The 26,013-nt window shown below is 39.2% G+C and overlaps 2 protein-coding genes across 7 annotated transcripts in view; one reads left to right on the top strand and one right to left on the bottom strand.

Annotated features, from left to right (window-relative positions):
- LOC114461674 (unconventional myosin-Vb) overlaps positions 1-15,522 on the top strand; it is a 52,599-nt gene extending 37,077 nt beyond the window's left edge. Inside the window, exons 32-37 of the mRNA XM_028443929.1 lie at positions 1,027-1,116; positions 3,572-3,701; positions 3,778-4,069; positions 9,593-9,767; positions 9,849-9,929; positions 15,016-15,522. Coding sequence (XP_028299730.1) covers positions 1,027-1,116; positions 3,572-3,701; positions 3,778-4,069; positions 9,593-9,767; positions 9,849-9,929; positions 15,016-15,177 — 930 coding nt within the window. The 3' untranslated portion in view covers positions 15,178-15,522. The remainder of the gene's footprint in view (positions 1-1,026; positions 1,117-3,571; positions 3,702-3,777; positions 4,070-9,592; positions 9,768-9,848; positions 9,930-15,015) is intronic.
- A 6,799-nt stretch (positions 15,523-22,321) lies between these two features.
- Positions 22,322-26,013, bottom strand: part of unc13a (unc-13 homolog A (C. elegans)) — a 79,142-nt gene continuing 75,450 nt past the window's right edge. For 4 of the 6 annotated variants that reach the window (XM_028443922.1, XM_028443925.1, XM_028443923.1 and 1 more), the window contains one exon: positions 22,322-25,750. In XM_028443922.1, the coding sequence (XP_028299723.1) occupies positions 25,462-25,750 (289 nt within the window). In that variant the 3' untranslated portion in view covers positions 22,322-25,461. The remainder of the gene's footprint in view (positions 25,751-26,013) is intronic. The other 2 variants (XM_028443926.1, XM_028443924.1) reach the window with 1 other exon arrangement.

Raw genomic sequence — 26,013 nt, 5'->3', positions numbered from 1 at the left:
CAATGAAAATGAAGCCTATTAATTTAAATTCTGGTTCTATAATAAACAATGCAAAACTGCATAATAGTTCTTTTTCTTTTTAAAAGTGCAACTGAAAATGTATTTTGTGCCTTAACAATTGGACTTTAAAAAAAAAAACGTCATTGCACTGATTTATGTCATATTTGTTTGGACCAGCAGAGGGCGCTGGTAACCCAGTGGTCGGTTGGCATGCAGATATCTTGCAGTGAAGAAGAGAAGCTATGCTAGCAGACAGAGCTAATAGAAAAACGTGACTTTTACAGATATTCAAGTAATATTACAGATATTCTTTCGGTGCTAAAGGGGTAATGAATCATTTATTAACATATTTAAGAGTAGAAGGCGGCAAGAAAGAAAGTATTAGCAGACTCCGCCCGCCGCCAACACTTCCGGATAGCGCCCTCTGTTGGTTAAAAAAAGTACTGCGATTCAATTGTCAGAAAATCGATATCAACCGTGATACCTATGAATCGATTTTTAACTGCCTTACGATTAATCGTTACATCCCTACTACGGGACGTTAAGAAAGTCCCTTAACCTGAAAACCTTTGTGTTGTACATCGCGTTGGATAAAAGTGTCTGCTAATTGAAATCGTAATCTTATAATTAAACATGGTAGTTGTTGTTTAATGTTACATTCAATAGCTGATGCATCGTTATTTAGAATATATTGCAAAATAAGTGTCAAATACTACTGCGCCATTGTACGATGCTCTATTATAGATAATATTTTTACTACTTACACTAGTAGCACACTGTCAGACCTCTGTTACACTAGTACACTGGAAAGTCTCGCTCATTTTAGCGCTCTAATGGTCTTGAATAAATCTTAGCGGTTCAGAACTGAGTCATGGAAATTGGGTAAAATATTGTGGAATTTTTTAGGGAAAGTTTTGAAAAATCATTATGAAAAAGCGTGGGAACCCTGGAATAAAGACAAACAAAAAGTTGTTTGATTTTTAAACTCTACCAACACAAACTGCCCTGTTTTGTCTTTTTGTGCAGAAATACACCAAGGATGTAGAGATGTCTGCTCTGTGGCTGAAAAACGCCTGGCTACTGCACGACCTCCTGCTAAAACACTCACACAAACAGGTACATTGTGTTTATACCTTTGTGTAGAGACGTGTGTCTGTCGTTCACTTCCCCAGTTGTCAATGAAAGAGGTTGATTTAAAATGCATTTTTAATGAGGATGCAGGAATTTTCAACCCATTTTAACAAGTTTGGTGGCAAAACCTCATTTCTAACTTTTTTTAATTTTAAATTTTCCCATCCACATCAGACATTTTCAACATCTTAAGCCATTAACTTTGAACTTTAGCTGTTCAGCCATTCTTTAACCATTCAAACTTTAATCTGTTGAGCTTTCTGTTACCTAGGGTGAGCAGCATTTTTGACCTTTTTCAACTTTTTTAACTTACTTTCTTCATTAATGCTCATGTTTGGCTAATGCTATTGTTAGGTTATTGTCATTGACAGGCTAATGCTCGGTTAATGCTAATGCTAGGCTAATGCTAGGTTAGTGCTTGTCACTACCTAGTCTTTTCATGCGCAAAACACATCTATATCTGCTCAGCCTATTTTACGTCAGTTTGTGTACTATTTAAAAGGCTGAAACCCTGCTATTTAATTTATTTTCTGTTTGGTTTTGTACGGTGGCTGGGAAGTGTCAGGTGAATGCATTTACAGAAACGAACACAAATGCAAACAGGTCACAACACCAATGCAAACCGTCCACAACGGAAGTGTTTCCGACGGACCGGTATTACAGACGGACGGGTATTATGATATGATAGCCTGATATGAAAAATATAAGAGTATCCTAATCAACTTTCACTTACTTTCATACGCGTTTCGATGTCTTCTTCTTGTTCTTAACTGTTCTGGTGGGTTAAAAACATCCACCAGAAACGTGTCCGTCTGTAATACCGGTCCGCCGGAAACACTTCCGTTGCGGAAACCCGGTGGCCGGGAAGTGTCAGGTGAATGCATTTAAAGAAATGAACACAAATGCAAAAAGGTCACAACACGAATGCAAAATGGCCACAACGAAGTGAAAGTTGATTAGGATACTCTTATATTTTTCATATCAGGCTATCATATCATAATACCCGTCCGTCTGTAATACCGGTCTGTCGGAAACACTTCCGTTGTGGCCGGTTGGCATTCGTGTTGTGACCTGTTTGCATTTGTGTTTATTCCTGTAAATGCATTCACCTGACACTTCCCAGCCACCGTAGTTGTGTTTTTGCTTTTTTATTAGCAATTAAAAACACCACAAAACAGTCACATATTTACATGTTTACTATTAAAATGTTTAAAAAACGACGTATGGTCAGTTTATATGTCAAATATCACGTCCCAGCAGCTCTGTCGTAAAGATTGCTAGTGAAGGAAGTGACGTAGTCTACGTACATACGTTGAAAGGATTCAGTCCGTGAAAAGATTAGGTAGTGACAGCGCTAATGCACAGCTATTGCTAGGCTAATGCTAAGTTATTGCTAGGTTAATAATGCTAATGCTAGGTTATTGTTAATGTTAGAATAATGCTATTGTTAGGCTAATGCTAACACTAGGTTAATGCTAAGCTAATGTTTGGTTAATGCTAATGTTAAGCTAATGCTAACACTAGGTTAATGCTAATGTTAGGCTAATGTAAACACTAGATTAATGCTAATCTTAGGCTAATGCTAGCTACTTTTAGGCTAAAGCTAATGTTAGTTAATGCAAGGCTAATGCAGTGCGATGCGGTCCAGCACCATGTGACTTAAAGTTCCGTGTAGCTCATATTTATTTTTAGCTACCTCGCTAACACTTTTATTTTAGCACTAACCCTAACTGTAACTCTACCCATAACTCTAACCCTAACCCTAAAATGTTTATTTTTGTCGGATAAGTATTTTTAAAGGTGGAATTTGCTGTGTTAAATATGTTAAAATGAAGAAGAAGAAAAAATTGTCAAACATGGGATTCAAACCTACGCTAGCGAAACCCACGTTGGTGGTGAGTGCAGCGCCTTAAAACACTTGACTATCCTGACACAGGCACATTGCACTTACGTAGAGAAGCTCCAGAAACGTAGCTATAGTTATAGTCCCGGGGACTATAGCTACGTTTAACGTACCTCCTCCAGACACTTTCTTTATTTAATCACTGATACACATACTGTACATACCACTCCCTGTTTACTGTGACTGTTTTTTATTTGTAGAGTTCTTTATTGCAACTCTTGGTGATCAATAATGTCTATTTAATGTAATCCTAATTTTTAATCCTAGTCCTAATTCAAATTTAATTGACCTTTTTTGATGTGTTAATGAACATGAGTTGGATTTCAAAATATATACTGTATATATATAATTCTGTCATAATCCTGTCATTTTTTACTTGCAATCACAACACATGGCCACAACAGTAAAAATAACATTCCTGTTTCATTCATAATCAATTCTCAATCAAAGGATTCTATTCTATTCCTGATACTGATGAATAAATAAAATAATTGTCCATATATTCCAGTGTTATTGTACAGGGAATGTGTGTTTCAGAGTGCTGACTCAGATGTTCCTCCTCTAACTGCTGACCTGACGCCTGTAACTCGCTCCCTCAGTGACCTCTGCATTCAGGCCTATCAGCAGATGCTCTCCATCACTGGGACACACCTACACAGCATCACAGGTGATGATGATGATGATGATCTTCTCTCCTCTGCTGTATCTTCAACTTGCCCTCCTCCCCTTCTCCTCTCTATCAGTCCAGGCCCTGCTGGAAAGTGAGACCATTCCCGGTCTGTCAGCGGGGAAGCTGGCAGTGTCCAGGAAGCGCTCAGGCTCCGACCCTCGACCAATGGGAGGAGACGCTCCCACCATGGCTTCTGTGCTGAGGGAACTGGGAGCCCTTCATGCTGCTCTGACGCACCAAGCTGTGCCTCAGACTCTACTGGAGCAGGCCTTCCACCAGCTCATCAACATGATGTGTGCCTGTGCTCTGAACAGCGTGCTGCTGAGGAAGGACCTCTGCTGCTGGAGCCGCGGTTTGCAAATCGGGTAAGAAACAGACGCCAAGGAATGTGGAGGAAGAGATTCACTCACTGTCATTCCTCATTTTATCAATATGTAACATCAAACAGGTTCCAAAGAAAAGCACATGAGGCCTTAAAGGGGACATAACATGCTAAATCCACTTTTTTAGCCCTTAAATGCATTTTGTTGTATATTTAGAGTGCTTAGAAGTACAGAAAAAATCAAATAAGTCTCTTCAGGTGCTCCGTAGATATCTTTATATTCTGTTTTGCTCATATTTTTCAATCTGTTTTGATTTTTCTATTCTCTATTACGTTTTTTGAACTATTACATCACAGTATTTGCAGCGGAACTGCCAAATTAGTACATCAACTCCAGGTCCAACACTTCGAGCAATCCGCCATTTTTATTTCTCGCTTTTATTTTGTAGTCCAAGCTCAAGGATGCAGAAGTTACGAGAGGATAAGTCAAAATGTTGGGTTGTTGGATGTAGTAACCCACACGCTTCATTACACCGTCTCTCAGCATCAGAACCTTTTCAAAGTGCCTGGTTGAGTTTTATTTTTCACGGAAATGTACCCACATCTGTGGGTAAGGTCATTTTTGTGTGCGTGAAGCACTTCAATGATGACTGCTTCTGCAACCTCCGCCAGTATAAAGAAGGATGTGCAGAAAGACTTTGTCTGATTGAGGGTTCAATTCCTTCTATCTTTGGAGACGACGAACAGAGCACTTCGGTAAGCTGTAAATAACGCTAAAAAGTGTGATGATAAGACGTCCCTGTCATTGTTTTGTTAGCATTAGCAGTTGCACCGTCTTCAGACTTCATATGTTAGCGCTGTGTGCTCGTTTTAGATCCTTGATGGTATGGCCTACGTGACGTTAGCTTGGCGCTAGCGTTAGCTCGGTGCTTGTGTTAGCTCACTTGTTAGGGTTCTGCAGGTTCATCATCTTCATTTTCATCTCGCTCCGCTGGGTCCGACTCTGGCTGGAACATGTAAGGCTGGATGGACAAGTCTTCTGTTGTTGACATTTTGTAAATAACCTCTGAATAAAAAGTTTATGCACCGCTACATAGCCGTATCTCTTCTATCAAACTACAAAAATGGCCGAGCAGGGTGGAGTTGAACCGAGTGTCACCTGAAGAGGGGGCGGGGTATGGAGTGTCTCATTTGCATTTAAAGAGACCGCACCAAAACGAGTTGTTCTCAGAAGCACATCAGAAAAGGGGTAGAAAAGGGGCCTGTGGAGCTATAATAATGAGGAATTCAGACCCAAGCATTGCAGTTCTGCTTTATATAGACCACAACTGTATGATTTATATGTAAAAAGGAAGGATTTAAAACCATGATATGTCCCCTTTAAGTCTGATTATGTATGTCCCTCAAACTGAACACAAAAATCACTCCTAAAACAGCGATTCTCAACTGGTGGGTGAGGACCCAAAAGTGGGTCGCGGACCTCTACTGGGTGGGTCGCAGACAGCTGGTCAAAAAAAAAATAACCCAAAAAACTTAATGTCTTATGTTGGACATGTTTTTTATTTTGAAAGAAACTTTTCTTTTGACAGGCATGCTGTGAAATGCATGTTGCACAAGAAAATATATATATGTTTAAAAAAAAAAAATGCAGTAATCCCGAAAACTACATTTGGTTGGTTGAATTCTAAAAAAAGTGGGTCATGATTGTGGGTCCCAGGGTGAGACCAGTTGAGAACCCCTGTCCTAAAACACACAATATTACAGGAAAAAATAGACAAAATTACACCAAAAACACACAAGACTACAAAAATAACAGTAAAATACACAAAATGACAACACAAATACAAAAAAAAAAAAATGACACATCACACCAAAACAACAACAATAATGCACAAAATGACAATAAAAACACACAGAAACCACTTGATCTTTTTTGTATTAATGCTCACATTGGTATTATTCTAAATGCTGGCATGAATTTTTAATTATGTGGCCTTTGGATCGGACCATCACTGCTGTGATAAAACTTGCCCATATTTGCGATAGCTGATAATGAGTTTATGATACAAAACAATATTTTTGTAAAGGAAACAAGACAAAACAAATTGCAGTTGTAAAAATAACAATGCTAGCTTTTAACTTTAACTCTGGACAAACTTACACACCGACTCTGGGTATGACCTTTTAAAATCAATAGGAATATAAAAAAACAAAAACAAACCACAACAATCTGGGGGGTGTTTCATCAAAGTGTTCTTAGTAGAGCCAGGCTTATGGTTTAAACCTGCTATATGACAAATAGGAGACAATATGTTGACTTTGAAGAACACACATCAAAATGCCAAACCATACAATGTGGTGTGCCACAGGGTTCAATTTTAGGGCCAAAACTGTTCATTCTATACATAAACGACATTTTCAAAGTCTCACATAGCCTCAAACTAACGTTGTTTGCAGATGACACAACCATTCTATGCACAGGCAAAGACATTAAAACTCTAATAGAGTCAACAAATGAAGAACTATTAAAAATTCAAACATGGTTAGATGTAAATAAACTAGCCCTAAACGTCAGTAAAACAAAATTCATTAATTTCGGAAAGAGAAAAAAAACGGGAGATATAAGACTGAAACTAAACAAGGAAATAATAGAAGAAGTAAAAGAATATAGGGTACTAGGAGTGTGGATGGACGACAAGCTGACCTGGAAAAAACACATACAAATAGTTAAAAACAAAGTTGCCAAAAGCAGTTACATCCTATGGAAGCTTCAACAAATCCTACATACCAAATCACTTAAAACAATCTATACTTCACTCATAGCATCGCACTTAAATTACTGCTCCGAAATATGGGGTAATAACTACAAAACGTATCTTGAACCACTATTTAAACAACAAAAAAAAGCTATAAGAATTTTACATAAAGTACCACACAACACACACACAAACGATTTATTTGAGAAGGCAAAATACCTAAAACTGCAAGAAATAATACACTACAACACACAAATACACGCATTTAGGGCTTCATCATAAATACTACCACATCGAATACAAAAACGTTTCACATACAATCAAAATTCCTATGAATTCAGACATAATAATGTGTTTAGACCAAACAGGGTCATATCAAACGTTGGCAAACATAGTACTGTGTATAGAGCAATGAACCTCTGGAACAGCCTTGACGCAGAGACACAACAGTCCATTAATCTGAAACGATTTAAGGAGAAAACGAGGAGTACATTTCTACATGCATACAGATCTCAAGTCAACTCTTCATTGAACTCTACAGCGACGACATGGAACTCATCAACTGGTCATTGAGCACCATTGACAAAATCTTCTCAACAAGGCAATTGCTTCAGCACGAAATACCGTGTCCAAAGGACACATACCCAAGTGGATATGTCATGGATGCACGAGGGAGAAGCCAGATGCTCTGTCTCTCCCTGCTGACAGTGGAAGATGTGGAGGACATCTATCTGCTAGGAGTCATGATCTTTGGCCTGCTAATGATGGGGGTATGTGTATGTGCATGTGCCTTCCGGATGGATCGTAAGGTGAGGCGACTTTCAGAGGATATGAAGGTACTCCGAAAGAAGAAGAACTTTTCGTTTGGAGAGTTGGAGGAACGTAAACAACGACTGGAAAAGAAAGCCCGAGGAGATACGGAGAAAAAGGACAGTGAAGAGGAGTAACAACAGGAACAATGACTGCAGACGAGAACACATCACATAATAAAGGACAAAAAAAAAAAGGAAGAAACGAGGTTGGATGTAAAATTATCTGTGTTCAAATTAGGGGACGGATCTGGATAAGCATAATGCTTTTTACCGTCGCCCTTTCCGGCATGAAAAAGGACAAAAAAACCAATGATGTGATTTTGTCAGATGAATTTCTGTGAATGCAACCATGTCGGAAATGAACTGAATAAATAAAAAAAAATAAAAAATAGCTAAGCCGTCTGTGACCATGCTGGCTTTTCCCATTCCATCAAACTCTTCTCAGCTTGGAGCTCCCCAGCTGAGCCAAGCCAGCTGACAGTGTTTAGCTTAAGTGCCCGTCACCATAAGATCCACAAGATCGATCACAGATTTAATGATTAGAGACGTGAGGGCGCATGCGCTGCAGCTTTTTTTTTTTTTTTTTTTTTAAAGGATTTTTTTGGCTCTAGTGGCCTTTATATGACAGTTGCTTGACAGGAAGGGGGTGAGAGAGAGCAGGGAATGACACCGGGAATCGAACCTGGACCCGCTGCAGGTGAGGAACTACAGCCTCCGTACATGGGGCGGGCGCTCAGCCCACTGAGCTACACACCGCCCCATGCGCTGCAGCTTTAACTCTGCTTAGACAGCCATTGTGACATCATCTGTTACTGAGCAGTGAGAATAAAATAAAGGACGGACACGTTAAAGAAGTTTCTGTGATTTGAGCATTTTAAATGAATCACTCACCCACGAACTGCCTCCTATTCCAACTCCTCCTGTTCCAGTCGTGCCTTACAGCTCTGGTTCTTTACCAAGGAAGTCAACGCGAAAGACTGCAGGAAAGCACCCAAACCCTCATCGCCTCCTTGCCCCTGTCCGGAGCGAGGAAAATGGGGTTGCTGCCTCTCGGACCCAAAGTGCTAACAGCCAAACGACTGTTATATTTTGCCCATGGTCATAAGTTGTTTTATTAATCGGTGGGCCACCGATTCATTTAGGGGGGGTGGAGTGGATGTCACCAGGCGGTTAAAGTGTGGTAGTTTCCCACCGTTATATAGCCCGTGAACGCATCATCCCTGTCTACCGGGGACGCTTTCTTAACCACACCCTCTGATTAGAAGGATTATAAGCAGGTGTGCACGCTGTAGCGTCTGCGTGTTCGGGGCTCCGAGGCTGTACTGTAGGGTGCTAAATGCTATCAATGGAGTTTGCATTGAGGGGGAAATGCTGCTCTTGTGAGGCGCCTTGAGCCCCTGTGGGAACCGGGTTTCCAAGTGTGGAAGTTGATCGCCGCTGTTCAAATAAGCTCTCAAATCAGGTTCAAATCAGGCTCAAATCATATTTAAATAAGCTCTCAAATCATATTCAAATAAGCTCTTAAATCATGTTTACTTAACTTGGCACCATGCACTTTAACTGAATGAAGTGAGGTTTAGCTGATTAGTGTGATTTTGTTAATCTTTGTCTAACGTTTGGGTTGTTTTTGGCTGAGTTACTAACCTTAAGTTTGTTAATATTTTCATTTTCTAAACTTCACCTTGTTTGGTAAAGTTTTGTTGGTGTTAAAAGTTCATTATATTTTTGTACGTCAAGCTTTTAAAAGAAGTATTTTTATTATGACTGTTGATGATAAATAAAATAACTCTGTTCATATTCTTGCCAGACTAATGCGGTGAGATTTACTTCACCAAAAGGGAACCCCTGCCTTCCCATTGGTTACATAAAAGTAGTCAAGGGTTAAACATGGTGTTATGTAGTCTTATGATGGCCTTTGCTTCAGAGGTCTACTCCATCATACATCTCTAAAGCTGAGCAGGACTGAATGTCTGATGAATAATTGTGTTGAACTTGTAGCTACAATGTGAGCCTGCTAGAGGAGTGGATCAGGAACAGAAACCTACAGGCAGGGGGCGCTGTGGCGCCCATGGAGCCTCTCATCCAGGCAGCTAAGCTGCTGCAGGTGGGGAAGAAGAGTGATGGGGACGCACGGGCCATCGTTGAGACCTGCACTGCCCTCTCCAGCCAGCAGGTGGCTCTGCTCCTCTATTGGAAACAACACTGACAGACACCCAGCATCCCATAATACCATGTGTCTGCTCTTGTTTGACAGATTGTTAAGATCCTGACCCTCTACACCCCCCACAGTGATCTGGATGAAAAAGTGTCTGTGAATTTCATCCGCACTATACAGGTACTGTGTGTGTGTGTGTGTGTGTGTGTGTGTGTGTGTGTGTGTGTGTGTGTGTGTGTGTGTGTGTCTGATTTAGTTCAAAGTGTCGCCTCATCCTTGTCTTGTTTCTGTTGAACCATAAAAACGATGACCCACTGTTGAAATGACTTACGCTTACAAGAGTTACAGATAAATTAGTAATCATGTTATCTTATTATATATGAGATGATTAAAAACCTAAAACAAATGCATAGCTGTCATTTGAAGTGTAAACAGGGGTACGCCCCAAAAATGGGGTGACCATGGCTCAGTAATAACCGAAGGGTTGGTGGTCCTTGGGCAAGGCACTTTACCCACATTCCCTCGTACGAATGGGTATGAAATGTACATTAATGTTGGTTGTGGTCAGAGGGGTCGTAGAGGTGAAATGGCAGCCACGCTTCTATCAGTATGCCCCAGGGCAGCTGTGGCTACAATGTAGCTTACCTCCACCGGTGTGACTGGTGTGAATGAATAATGGTTTGTGTGTGTGCTTTGAGTATCCTCCAAAAAAGGACTATATAAATCTAAGCCATTATTATTATTAAAAATAATCAAGAAATGTTTCCAGTTTCTTTTTAGGCCTTTTACTAATTAGTGAGGATTTCAAACTTTTCAACCTTTTTCAACCTATTTCAAATTTTTCAAACTTTCTCAAATTTTTCAAACTTTTTCAACTTTTTCAAACTTCTCAAACTTTTCAACCTTTTCAAACTTTTTTAATGCTAAAACAAGGCCATTGCTAACGTTATGCTAATGCCAACGCTATACCAATGCTAACGCAATGCTAATGCTTGTGCAATATTAATGCTAGCGCAATGCTAATGCTAGCACAATGCTAATCTTAGTGCAATACTAACGCAATGTTAATGCTAGCACAATACTAATGCTAGCGCAATGCTAATGCTAGCGTAATATTAATGCTAGCACAATGCTAATGTTAACGTAATGCTAATGCTTGCGCAATGCTAATGCTAGCACAATGCTAATGTTAGCGCAATGCTAACGCTAGCGCAATGCTAATGCTAGCACAATGCTAATGTTAGCGCAATGCTAATGCTAGCACATTGCTAATGCTAGCACAATGCTAATGTTAACGCAATACTAATGCTAATGCAATGTTAATGCTAGCACAATGCTAATGTTAGCGCAATGCCAACACAATGCTAATGCTAGCGCAATGCTAATGCTAGTGTAATGGTAATGCTAGTGCAATGCTAATGCTAGCACAATGCTAATGCTAGCACAATGCTAATCTTAGTGCAATACTAACGCAATGTTAATGCTAGCCCAATACTAATGCTAGCGCAATGCTAATGCTAGCACAATGCTAATGTTAACGCAATGCTAATGCTAGCGCAATGTTAATGCTAGCACAATGCTAATGTTAGCGCAATACTAACACAATGCTAATGCTAGCACATTGTTAATGCTAGCGCAATGCTAATGTTAATGCAATGTTAATGCTAACGTAATGCTAATGCTAGCGCAATGCTAATCTTAGTGCAATAGTAACGCAATGTTAATGCTAGCACAATGCTAATGTTAACGCAATGCTAATGCTAGTGCAATGTTAATGCTAGCACAATGCTAATGTTAGCGCAATACTAATACAATGCTAATGCTAGCACATTGTTAATGCTAGCGCAATGCTAATGTTAATGCCATGTTAATGCTAACGCAATGCTAATGCTAGCGCAATGCTAATCTTAGTGCAATAGTAACGCAATGTTAATGCTAGCACAATGCTAATGCTTGTGCAATACTAATGCTAGCGTAATGCTAATGCTAGCACAATGCTAATCTTAGTGCAATACTAACGCAATGTTAATGCTAGCACAATGCTAATGCTAGCGCAATGATAATACTAGCGCAATGTTAATGCTAGCGCAATGCTAATGCTAGCACAATGCTAATGTTAGCGCAATGCTAATGCTAACGCAATACTAATGCTAGCGCAATGTTTTTTTTTTTTTTTTTTTTTTTTTTTTTTTTAAGGATTTTTTTTGGCTCTAGTGGCCTTTATATGACAGTTGCTTGACAGGAAAGGGGGTCAGAGAGAGCAGGGAATGACACGCAGGAAAGGGTCCCAGGCCGGGAATCGAACCTGGACCCGCTGCAGGTGAGGAACTATAGCCTCTGTACATGGGGCGGGCGCTCTACCCACTGAGCTAAACACCGCCCCAAGCGCAATGTTAATGCTAGCACAATGCTAATGCTAGCACAATGCTAATGTTAGAGCAATGCCAACGTAATGCTAATGCTAGCACAATGCTAATGCTAGCGCAATGATAATACTAGCGCAATGTTAATGCTAGCGCAATGCTAATGCTAGCACAATGCTAATGTTAGCGCAATGCCAACGCAATGCTAATGCTAGCGCAATGCTAATGCTAGCACAATGCTAATGCTAGCACAAAGGTATTGTTAGCGCAATGCTAACGCAATGTTAGTGGTAGCACAATGTTAATGCTAGCACAATGCTAATGCTAGCACAATGCTAATGTAGCGCAATGCCAACGCAATGCTAATGCTAGCACATTGCTAATGCTAGCATATTGCTAATGCTAGCGCAATACTAATGCTAGCGCAATGCTAATCTTAGTGCAATAGTAACGCAATGTTAATGCTAGCACAATGCTAATGTTAACGCAATGCTAATGCAATGTTAATGCTAGCACAATGCTAATGTTAGCGCAATACTAATACAATGCTAATGCTAGCACATTGTTAATGCTAGCGCAATGCTAATGTTAATGCCATGTTAATTCTAACGCAATGCTAATGCTAGCGCAATGCTAATCTTAGTGCAATAGTAGCGCAATGTTAATGCTAGCACAATGCTAATGCTAGCGCAATGTTAATGCTAGCACAATGCTAATGCTTGTGCAATACTAATGCCAGCGTAATGCTAATGCTAGCACAATGCTAATCTTAGTGTAATACTAACGCAATGTTAATGCTAGCACAATGCTAATGCTAGCGCAATGATAATACTAGCGCAATGTTAATGTTAGCGCAATGCTAATGCTAGCACAATGCTAATGTTAGCGCAATGCTAGCGCAATGCTAATGCTAACGCAATACTAATGCTAGCGCAATGCTAATGCTAACACAATGCTAATGCTAGCACAATGCTAATGTTAGAGCAATGCCAACGTAATGCTAATGCTAGCACAATGCTAATGCTAGCGCAATGATAATACTAGCGCAATGTTAATGCTAGCGCAATGCTAATGCTAGCACAATGCTAATGTTAGCGCAATGCCAACGCAATTCTAATGCTAGCGCAATGCTAATGCTAGCACAATGCTAATGCTAGCACAAAGGTATTGTTAGCGCAATGCTAACGCAATGTTAGTGGTAGCACAATGCTAATGCTAGCACAATGCTAATGCTAGCACAATGCTAATGTAGCGCAATGCCAACGCAATGCTAATGCTAGCATATTGCTAATGCTAGCATATTGCTAATGCTAGCATATTGCTAATGCTAGCGCAATACTAATGCTAGCGCAATGCTAATCTTAGTGCAATAGTAACGCAATGTTAATGCTAGCACAATGCTAATGCTAGTGCAATGTTATTGCTAGTACAATGCTAATGCTAGCGCAATGGTAATGCTAGTGCAGTGCTATTGCTAGCACAATGCTAATACTAGCGCAATGCTAATGTTAGTGCAATACTATTGCTAGCATAATGCTAATACTAACGTAATGCTAATGCTAGCGTAATGCTAATGTTAGCACAATGCTAACACAATACTAATGCTAGCACAACCTTTTTAAACCTTTTTCAGCCTTTTTCAACCTTTTCAATCTAACTGGTTTTAGCGATTGTTGCTAAGTTATTACAACATTAAGGCTATTGCTAGCTTAATACTATGCTAATGTAGTGCGACGGGGGCCAGCACATGCATCCTCACTTGCATTTTCTTCAGGAAATGCAACAATTCTAGTTAGGTATATTTTTATTATAAATAGTGTGTGTGTGGCTCATTGTTGAGCACATTTCAAACTCAAAGCCTGGGGGCCAAATCCGGCCCTTTAGAGCAGTGTTTCTCAAATGGGGGCACGCGATGGCACTACAGGGCACTTGACAGAATAGAGAAAGTGAAAAATAAACAAATAAGGTGTCAGTATTGGTCCCACCGCGTGAGATGACCGGAAATGATAAAAACTATAGAAATATAGAAATAAATCTATTCATGAGCCACTTAACCAGTTTTTTTCAACCTTGGGGTCGGGAATATATGTGGGGTCTCCTGGAGTTCAAATGGGGTCACCTGAAATTTCTGAAAAATTAAAATAGAATTTTGAATTTTTTGAACGATTATTCTCTTTTTTTACACAATCTTTAACAACTGTACTTCTATAATTTCACTTTGTGAAACATTAATCTCGTTCAACTAAAATGCAATAAAAATGTTTTATCTGAGTTCAAACATGATCAAAAACTACTTCTAGAAATTTGCTAGAAATTCTAAATATTAAAATGGGGTCATGATCTAAAAAAGGTTGGGAACCACTGCATTAAATAGCTTCTTTAAAATGTGTGTTATCACTCATAATTATGCTCTATAGTTGTTTTTAAAGCAAGTACTAGGATTCAGAAATAAGAGAGTTTGAGAACCACTGCTTTAGAGCATCTAATTTGGCCAAAGCAAAAAAGTCAGAGAAACAATTAATTGTTGTGTAAATTATCAACTAATTCAGTTGTAGATATCTCCAAAAATGATTCTATAACATGATGGCTGACATTTTTAATCTCAAATTGTTAAAAGAACTCAATTTTTCCCAAATTTATTCAAATTATTCCAGAAAACTTTGCTAAATTACATAAAAATGGGTCAAAAAATCAAAATAATTGAAAGTGACTGAAATCTGTCACTTATTGCTTTGATATTATCAGTGCGGTACATATTCTATAATTTATTCATACGTGAAACTAGAGCACAATAATAATAATAATGTGACATCAAACTCCTCCTATTTGGCCTGAGAGTGAGAATGACAGCGCTGATCTAAAGTGTAGCCTCACATGTTTGTGTGACTCCTGTTTGATTCCAGGTGCTGCTCAAAGGCCGCTCTGACGCTCAGCCTGCACAGATCCTCATGGATGTGAGGAAAGAGTTTCCTGTCACGTTTCCACAGCAGCCGTCTCCCACCCTCAGCACGGAGCACTTAGTCATCCCCGACTCTCTCAAGATCTCTTTTCTTCGCAGAGCCTGAAAACACGATGCAAACACATTTACCTCCAAGTCCTGATCGGTTTCATTTAGTCCTTAACGGTTAGACAGAAAAAACATGTCACCATTTATACATGAGTTATGCTAACATTCCATTTTTTATGTCCACGAGCTGGAGCTCAGGGTAGCACAGCACACATTCTAGATCAGACATGGGAAACTGGCGGCTCGAGGGCCACATATGGGCCTCAGTCTATTTTATGTGTGGCCCCCAAAGTAAACGCAAAAAATGATTCAAAAAGTACACAAAATTACAGAAAAATACACAATAATACTCCCTTCTCAAGTGGGCCACAATTTTTTTTTTGGAAAAATAAGTAATTCAACATTATTGTGCCCTAGTTTTCACTTAAAATGCAATAAACTGACTATATCCAAGCAATAAGTAACAGATATTAGTCCCAACAGGATCTTTGTGACCAGTTTCTATTTAATTAAGGTAAATATGTCATAATTTAAAGACAATTTAAGGATTTTGTAACAGTTTGACATTAAAAATGACTGCAGTCGTGTGATTTAAGCACTGGGAAAACTCTGAGCCTCTGCAAATATTGTTGAGTTTCATTAACAGAATAATTCATTCGTTTTCTGTCATTTTTACTTTCTCCTGCGGGTCGAATTTGATGCCCCAAAGGGCCGAATTTAGCCCGCGGACTATGAGTTTGACACGTGTGCAATAGGACAACAGAAATACACAGAAAAATATACAAAATGACAAGAAAGATTCAGAACAACTACTCCGAAAACACACAAAACACTATAAAAGCAAGTGAGGAAAAAATACACTACATGAAAACAAAAATACATAAAATTGTAAAAAAAAAACACACACATGCATTATGTGGGGGCCTGGGGGCCACATGTGGTTCAGTCTATTTTTGTGTGGCCCCAAAAGAAAACGCAAAAACCGACTCAGAAAACACACAAAATGACAGGAAAATACATAATTGGACAAAAATACATCAAAAATTCAAAATAATTACTCCAAAAACACAAAACAACTAAAAAAAAAAACACTGAAAGCACAAGTGAGGGAAAAATACACCAAATAATGACAAAACTACACAAAATAATAATAATAAAAAAAAAAACCACACAAATTCATTGTATTTTCCTGTATTAATGTTCAGATTGGACATTATTCTAAATGCTAAAATGAATGTTGATAATGTGGCCCCCGCTGTGATAAAAGTTGCCCATTTGTGTATTAGATCAACACATCAACAAACAGCCAATGTAGTAAGCTTTAATACTAACTGTTTTCTTTTCACCTCAGAAAAAAAGAGACAGAATGAATCTTTTCCCATGTTTTATTGGAAGCAGAAACACAATGCGGCTGCAGTCCGAAGAAGCTACAGCTTCCATCAAGAAAAACCAGAATAAAAATGAAAAAAAGGAAATTAGAAACATCTCATGTATAAAAAAATATCCCATGCGAGTACTGTGTGCCACTACACATCATCAGTAATACATATTTATATATTCACAAACGTTTGAAAAATAGAAAACAAATATTCAAAATATCAAAATAAAGGAGACAACAGTTGCCAGATAACATCACATAATTACGGCGTGCTGGACACAATACATTTTCTTCTTTTAGTTTTTCTTCAAGCGTTTCATGCAGTTGTTCTGCCTGGCCAGGATCTGTGTGTCTGTACACGTGTGTGTCCTCGTCCACTGGGCAGGACAGAACACATCATGCATGTCTGTCTTTTTTTGTGTCACTGTGCTTTTCTTTGTGCTTCATCTCACCCTGGTTCGTAAGTGTTGTGTGTGCATTCCTGTCTCCCATCTGAAGGAATCCTCCACCATTGTCAACGACAATAAACAAAGAATCGTATTCGTGGCATCATCAGCGACGTGTACGTGTTGTTTTTAAAACACTGCTCACATATCCTCCTGTAGCCCAATGACACACTGGAGATTATTTACATTTTTGGCACAAAAAGTGGGAAGTTTATTTATTTATTTTTAAATCTAACACTGTATCCAATCAGGAGTGACGGTTTAACTCATTCGGATTATAATATTAAATGTAGTGATTGCCTATAAGCTGATCATTACCAACTGTAAAGACTTGTCTTCCTGTGTGATAGCCGAAAAAAAAACATGGTATTAAATACACAACAAGAAATACAGAGGCTTTAAGTTTAACGCATGGCTCATATTGTTATTATTGATTTTTTTAAAAAATGTATTTCACTTCTAGTCTTTCAACACAAAAGCCCCAGATATTAAAAATATACAATTACACTTTTCAGACTTTGAAATGAAAACAGACCGGGGTGTCATACTAATTTTAGTTCAAGGGCCACATGTGATCCAGTTAAAAATCAAGAGGGCCAGACCAGATTTTAAAAAAAAAAGATTTTGTGAAGGAAAAAGCACAAATTTAAACAAAATTCTAAATGTTAACCAATTGGTGAAAATTCCTTGACTTTGCAATGTAATTTGTCAGAATTCTGTGAGATAATTTGCAGGAGTTTCCCAGGTTTTTGAAAATAATTGTGATTTAATATTACTGTAAATGATGTAGTTCTGCAATCTCCATTGTATTTTATCTTCAACTTATGATCATTTACAAAAAGACTTGTTTTTGTTGTATTTTTTACTTTAAAGGTCCTATATCATCTTTTGTTCTAAGAACCCCAACAACATAATATTTTAGGCTTATTTTCCCAAACTCACCCTTCAAAAAGTGACTTTCTGAGCGGTTCTCAAAACAGGCTGTTGTGGAGCCTACTTATGCATATTCATAAGTAGGCGCTTTCACACACTGTTATTGTTTTCAGCCAAAAAACTGCACATTACAGTAAAACACATGGCTATTTAAGCGGCTATTGTGATTGTGAGTCTCAGCACTTTAGGGTGTGTGTTTATCACAGCAGCAGCAGCAGTGGAGATCAGCTGCTTCAAACACCGGAGTGTTAAGCTGCTAAGTCTTTCTTCTCCACCTTATCGCTATTAACTACAGGAATAGTGCATTTAAGGCGATAATCATTTGTTTTGTTCAACCGCTGCTTCGCATTGTGTCACAAACACGTCAAATCAAGTCAAAAGCGATACGAGGCGATATAACGGTTACTAAAAATGGAACCGCTCCCTTGATTCTACACTGTTGCTTTCCACTGCTCAGGGAGGGATTACATTTAGAGAACACATTTTGTGTATCCAGCTCGCATGCTTTTAGTTTCGAGAGAGTGGGCGTGTACGTTCACTGTGGAGGCGCAGCCGGCACTTCCTTGAGGGGACTGTTCAGACTTTTGTGATGTCACAAAAGTCAGACCGCTCGTTTATCAGAAGAGGGCAGAGCAGCAGCTCAGAGAGCAGGATTAGTGAGGGTTGCTCAGAGATGCAGGAAGGAAGCCCAATAATACTTTGGGGGTGTTTTTTGATAAGGAATTAACATTGTTATAAGGTTAAAAGCTCAAAAACATTGATTTAGCATAATATAGGCCCTTTAAACAAAATTTTCCTGTGGGCTGGACTAGATGCTCTGGTGGGCCAGATTTGGCCCTCAGGCCTTGAGTTTGACACATGTGGTCTATGGTTTGACAGCCCTGAGCATTCACTGAGTGTTTGTAACCAGCTGTATAAATCCAGCTAATTTAAAGACGCTAATGAACACACTTTGTTGTGTGTAAGGAAAGTTTGTACTAGTGCTGTCCCCTGGATACCACTTATTCTACTTCAGATTAGATATTGATTCGATATCAGCACGAATCGTACATACTTTTATTACATATTTCATGGTGTGGAATGTTAGAAAAGGTGATTTTACTCAAACAGACAACAATAGTCAGCAACAGTAGGTATGAGTAAAACTGAACTATTTGTTATTAAGCTCAAAGAGTGTCGGTTTTTTCAATAAACGCTCAAAGCTCTAAAAGTAATAATGCCTCAAAATCAAAATTTCTATCAGTTATTGACCTATTTAAGGCTGTAATACCTTCATATCAAATGTTCCACTTTGGACCCTATTGCATTTTTATGACAGAAAGGGCACAAAAACTTAAAAAAATAATAATACAGAAATATAATGAAAACGTTATATCTATGGTTAGGTCTGGAGTTGTTGAAAAGATCTTATAAGAAAAAAGTGAGAAAAAACATTTATATATGACATTTTGAAAACACTTTTTTGAAGGATACTGTTTTGGTACCTAAGCTCAATGAGTGTGGTTTTTTTCAATAAATGCTCATACCTCTAAAAGTAATAATGCCTCAATGTAATAACTTCATGTCAAATGTTCCATTTTGCACCATATTTTTTTTGAAAAAAAAAAAAAGCATATTTTGTGTTTTTCTCATTGTAAAAAAATGTGTTTTTATGACAGAAAGGGCACAAAAACTAATACAGAAATAAAATGAAAACTTTATATCTATGGTTAGGTCTGGAGTTGTTGAAAAGGTCTGATGTGAAAAAATATTTATATACAACATTTTTACGACAGTTTTTTGAAAGGTACCTTTTTGGTACCTAAGCTCAACAGAGTAGCTTTTTTTTTAAAGGTGGCCTGAGGGTTAACCAATATTCTGCAAATGAATACAATAAATAATATGTTTGAAGACCCAGAAAAATTGAATAAATAGAATTTATATGATATTGGAGATTTTAGATGCAGTATGATATAATCTGATGCTTTAGATTTTGAAATTTTTTCAAAATTTAGTTTTGCAGTGTTGAGTTAAACAAGTCTCTTGTTCTTGGTCTCCAGTGTGTGCACTGTGCTCTGACGTCTCTCAGCAGTGGCTACATAATAATAATAATAATAATAATAATCCCTATCATACACGGTCCAGTCACTCTGATCAAAAAATCGAAAACTACAAAAGAGCAGCAAACTTCACTTCACGTCACCCTGGAGCTATATATGTACAACGTCCAATAGCAACAATCGATGCCTGTCACGGTGTGGATTTTCCCCCACAGCTTGACTACAGCTGTGACAGTCACACAGACCTATACGTATCAGACTGGTAATAAGTAGAATACAAACCCACAATGTAAACATTATCAGACTGCTTCAAATAACTCGTCTACACAGATTTGTTTATAGATCAGATGCATAGAATTCAGTTCGTACACGTTTGTTAGAAGGAAAGACTTGTTCATATAAACAGGCAGAATTATAAACAAATGCACAAAAATACACCCTGTAATCATGACACTTTAACCCATTCCCTTGACTTTAGCGTTGTTTTTTTTGTTCACAATAGCATACACACCTTTCACAGAAAAACAACACTATTTTTCTTATTTTTTCCAGTGTAAAAAATGGCATCCAGTGAAGAAGAAGAAGTGTCAGTGAAAGATGGCCGAGCCGTGGATCCAGAGCCGAGAAATAACGTGTAAGAACAAGCGCAGCAGAGACCCTGTGTGTGGAAATGATCCCACTACGTATATCTGCAGCCACACGAATTAGACTCAAAGGCTCGACTGTAGCTCCTCTTTTTGAAATGTCAGACCCGGACCTGCTTTGATCTGGATCTGCAGCCCTTTGGCAGAGGTCGTACTTCCCAATCACGGTGGCTACAGTGTTGGCAGTCGGACCATCGGACAGCAGGGTTGCTCTTAGATAGAGTGTTTGGAATGTGTCTCAGCGGGGAAAAAAGGAACAACTCTCCAATATTTTCTCTGTATGTGCTATAAAGTGCTGCTCATTCACACAAGGAAATGACTGGAAATATCAAGAGTGTTTAGAACAGGGGTGTCAAACCCATTTTAGTTCAGGGGCCAAATACGGAGCAGTTTGACCTCAAGTGGGCCACAGATTTTATGCAGGGAAACAAGTAATTTCAACATTATTGTGCCCAAGTTTGCACTTCTACATATACATAAAATACCAAATATGTAAGAAACCGACAATATCCAAGCAATAAGTGACAGATATCAGTCCCAACAGGATCTTCACTTTAAATTTTCCTAGATTTTGTGACCAATTTCTATTTAATTAGGGAAATATTATGTCGAGGAAATGTTAATGATTTTGTAAGAATATTGAGTTTTTCCCCAACAGTTTAACATTAAAAATGATATGTGATACAAGCAACAAGTCCCCCCTTTCTCTTATTTCTGAATCCTCGTCCCCCCTTTGTCTGACTGCAACATTTTGCTTAGAAAACTATTTAAAAACTATAAAGCGTAATGATGGAATGAACGAGTGATAACACACATTTTAAAGAATCTCATTTTGTAAATAAGTGGAAAGAAACTTTTTTTGGATCGTGACCCCATTTTAATATCAAGAATTTCTGACTACCCCAAAGATATCTTTTTTCTGGAATTAGTAATTGATCATGTTTGAGCTTTTACTGCATTTTAGTTGAACTAGATTTAGATGTCACAAAGTACAAGTATAGAAATACTGTTTAAAATTGTGTTTTAATAAAAAAAAGGAAAAATAAATAAAAAAAAGTTCAAAAATATATTTAAATTTTTCAGAAAACAATCTATTTTTCCCCACCCTTTCTATTTCCTACCTTGAGTCTCTCCTCCCTGCTCCCTTCCCCCTCCCCCTCCCCCTAGGTGTAACACTGCTCTCCCTTTTTATATCCTCCCTATAATAAAAGATTTCTTACCCTTCTTTAGGGAGGGCTGGTGATGGTCACAATTAAGTAATAAAATAAATCAATTTATTTTATCGCAATAACAATAACAACATACATTGCTGTCTCATAATGATTGCACTTCTTGTAGTGTTGACCTTTGACAGCATGTGCAGACAAGTAGAAAAAAAAGAAGAAAATTCAGGTGACCGCATTTAATCTCCAGGCGACCCCACACGGGGTCCCGAAGCCAAGGTCGAAAAACGCTGATTTATTGGCTGAATAGATTTATTTCTATAGTTTTCATCATTTTCAGTCATTTCACACCTAAGGTGGGACCAAGACTGACACTTTATTTGTTAATTTTTTAATCTCTCTCTCAAGTACCCCCTGTAGTGCCATCGTACCCACATTTGAGAAACACTGATTTACACAATGATTCATGTTTTCTTTGTCATTTTTACTTTCTCCAAAGGGCCGAAATTGATGGTCTAAAGGGCTGGATTTGGCCCCCGAGCCATGAGTTTGACACGTGGTTTAAAAGCGAAGAACTAAAAAAAAAAAAAAAACCCAAAACAAACAAAAAAAACCCAACACCCTTTTGTATGAAGTAAACAACAAAACAAAACTCACCAACATCTGATAGAATCAGAAGATGGACTTCCCTGCTTCCCTTTGTTGCTCGTGATGGCTTTCTCTATACATGTTCAACACGAGTGGCTACATGGGGTCAACATTAGAACATAGACATAGTACACACACACACGTTATACTCAAACACATTTGTTCATTCTCACACTGGCTCATTGGACCACATGTACAGCGATGAGTCACATGGTCGCTGTCGCTATGAAGGAGGGAGACGAGAGTCAACGAGACAGAAGGCATTGGGGTGTCAGGCAGTGTGCTCTGGTACAGGGACGATGGACACACGAGGACAAGCTTTTCAAAGCACCACATGTCCATCACATCATCCATCTTTACCTTTACATATGTCTTTCTTAGTTTATCATCTAGAGATATGAATGCTAATATATAGAAATATTAAAATAGAATCTGGAATGCAGAGGTAATTAAAGAGTAAACGTCCCATACGTAACTAAATAGTGCTTTGTCCTAAGTTGGTGCAGTGGAATGTTGGAGACCGTGTGGCCTTCACTGGTCAGTTGGACGGGGGGTCCTGTTGTGCTTCGGCTGGCCTTGGCATGTTTCAGTGATTATCTGTTGGCACTTGAGGTTCCTTCTCCATTTGGAGGCGAAAGAAGGAACAAGAAGAGGAAGAATGTTGGAGGGGCGTCACAGGAAAGGATGAAAGACATGTTGAAAGGCTACAAAAGTGTTCATATCCTGACCGATCAAATACTTTGTGTGTGTGTGTGTGTGTGTGTGTGTGTGTGTGCGTGCGATTGCACAGTTCCTCTCTATGACTACAGAGAGTAGCATTAAACAAAGCAAATCAATGAACAATGAAGGCATGAGTGCTTTTTAAATCAAATACCGTAATTTCCAGACTAAAAGCCACAACTTTTTTTTCCACGCTTTGAACCATGCGGCTTCAACAATGACGTGGCTAATTTGTGGATTTTTTCCGGTTCTACAAGCTTTATGTCTCCAAAAAAATTAGCTCCATCACATTAGACAAAGTGGACCAATGAAACGGTTTACATTAAATCGAGATCCCACTGAATCATTGTGATCGGTCATTTTGTCACACACACCCTCAACATGGCAAAGACACGAAGAAATGCATAAGATGCAACTTTCAAGATGTCACAGAGAGAGAGAAAGAGAGAGCGAGAGCGCTGCAGAAGCCTGGATGAAGTCAAAGCCAGTGTGTAATAGATCAAAACAGCATAAAGTTGTTAAATCACCGTGTGAGGTTTGTTAAGGAGCGATCGGTTCTCTGAACTCTGAGGCTGATGGAGAAGCTTACGTAACGGACAGACGGAGCGGAGATCAGAACAGTCTGGATACAGTAAAAATCAGCCTGTTTATAATTAAAAAAAACAATTAACAGCATAAAGTTGCCAAATCACCATATTTAGTTTGTTTAGAGGCAATCGCGTCCGTATTCTGACTCAGAGTCTGGAATCTGCTTGATCGCTCTGAGGTAAGAAGAACGGAGGGATCAGTGTATCAGTCTGGTTACAGTAAAAAGTGACCATTAAAAGCTGTAAAAGGACTGATACGTAGACGTGGGGCAGTGAGAAGGAGACTTCATGTGGAGATGGAAACCTATCAGTTTATCAGATTTAGTTTTTTCCTCCTTGCTCTCGGAGGAGACGGACGATTTTTCCTTCACTCCCTCATTTTTCTTCTGCTTGCTGCTCTGTCTTTGTTTTTTCCTTGTGATAATCTAATAGGAGCCTATCTCTGCATCCCGATCCAGAACCCGTATGCCCTGAGGATGTGGAAGACGTCCACCAGACCATATTGAAATTGGAATTATGATAACAGGTCTTCTGCTGATTGGAACTGGCATTTTCTTGATTTATCACAAAGTTTGGATTACGTTGACAGCATTATTGGAAAGCCGCTAGTCATTTACAAAAGGGGCCGAACTCTTAGATGGAATTTACGCTGTGACTAACCCGTCTGAAAACAACTTATCTTTATCTTTATTCAGCCCCCTGAGATGAACAGCCTGTTTTTTTTCTCCACATTCCAACTCCATGGATGGTATGTTGATTCGACACTCTGGCCTTTACCTCACATTCCCTTGAACCCCTGTGATCTTCGTCTCGGCTAACAAACTCTTGAGGTCATCTCTACGGCAATGCCGTCCCACGTCATCGGCGTTAGAGACGAACTGTGAGAGACTGCAGCAGAGTCTCAGAAAACAGGCTTAACTAACTACTCCCACATTTTCACACACAACCTGTCACCGTCTCCTCCGGCCCCAACTCCTCCTCCTTCCCTGCAGATGACAGCAGGAGGCGAGGCACTGTAAGGGCAGCTATGCGTCACCCTGTGGCTGACCTGCAAACTACCCATCCTAAAGACCCCACCCCCTGTGCTAACGTGCTGTTGCATTGAATTGAATGTTGTGTTTGTTGGTTTTTGTCGCAATGTTTGCTGAGATGTTTTTTCATGATCCCAAACTCCGCTCCTCTCTACAAGGGCCTAGTTTGGTTTTGTCCACTTGACCTCTTCTTCTTACCAATGGTTTAATATTTCTCATCTAAGAAACGGAGCGTTGCCCTGCTGCTGGCTGCGCCACAGTTCTCCAGTCCCTGTCCCTCCATGTTATATGTGATTGTCTTTTCTTGTTTCTTGGTCGGGATGTAACTGAGACTGAATTTCCCCTCGGGGATAAATAAAGTATAATCAATCAATCAATCAATCAAACTCATCAGAGTACATGGAAATCTTTGTTAAAGCAAACAGGAGTACAACAGCCCGCCAACCTATCCGTTCTGATTGGCTGAATCATCTGAAGAGCACCCTCATCAGACACTAGAGTGCTGCCTTTGTGACGATGCGGCCTTTGCATGGATTTTTCTTGAAAATTTTCATTGGAATTCGGTCAATACAGCGATGCGCTTTATGGCCCGGAATTTACGGTATGTGACGATCTGATGACCTTTGTTTTATGTTTTTTTAAAAGGTGGAAATAGATTTACAGTAAACAACGTGTGGTGACTGTGACTGTATGGCGTGTGTGCTTTTCTAACTGTGGATCACAAGGGCAGTGTGAGCTGTGTCGGGAGGCGGTCTAGCTGCGGCCCTCCTCTGCAGAGCGTTGGTCAGACTTGAGTTTGACGAACTCCTTGGCGACGTCGTCGTTGTTGCGCTGGGAGAGGATTCTGAGGACCGTGAGACCCGTCTCGTCCATGTGGATGCGTTTACCCAGCGGCAGCCAGCAGGCGGCGCTGCCTTTGGACGCCACGTCCTTCAGCTGCAGCACGGCCATGCCCACTGTGCGGTCCTCACGGGCAAAGCAGTAGTCCTTCACACTCACCTGGAGCTCGTAGCACTCAGGACCCACCTCGCTGCTCAGGGTGCTGCCAAACACACATAGGAAAGATTTACACAAATATCCTCTTCACTACTTCATCCTGCAGCCAGGTTGGGGTCAATTACACTTTTAAATTACAATTACATCTTCAATTATCCATGTTCAGTTACAGCTCAATTATGATTACGTTGACAGACATTTTTTCCAATTATTCCAATTATAATTATTATTTTCCCCCTGAAATTCAACTGCAATTACATTCTCAATTTCTAAAGTTCAACTACAACCAGAATATTTGCATTTCCTGAA

Source organism: Gouania willdenowi, chromosome 4 (assembly GCF_900634775.1).
Source record: "Gouania willdenowi chromosome 4, fGouWil2.1, whole genome shotgun sequence".
NCBI lineage: Eukaryota > Metazoa > Chordata > Actinopteri > Blenniiformes > Gobiesocidae > Gouania > Gouania willdenowi.
Note: the sequence above shows the minus strand (reverse complement) of the source record. Positions and strands in the feature narration are given on the sequence as shown.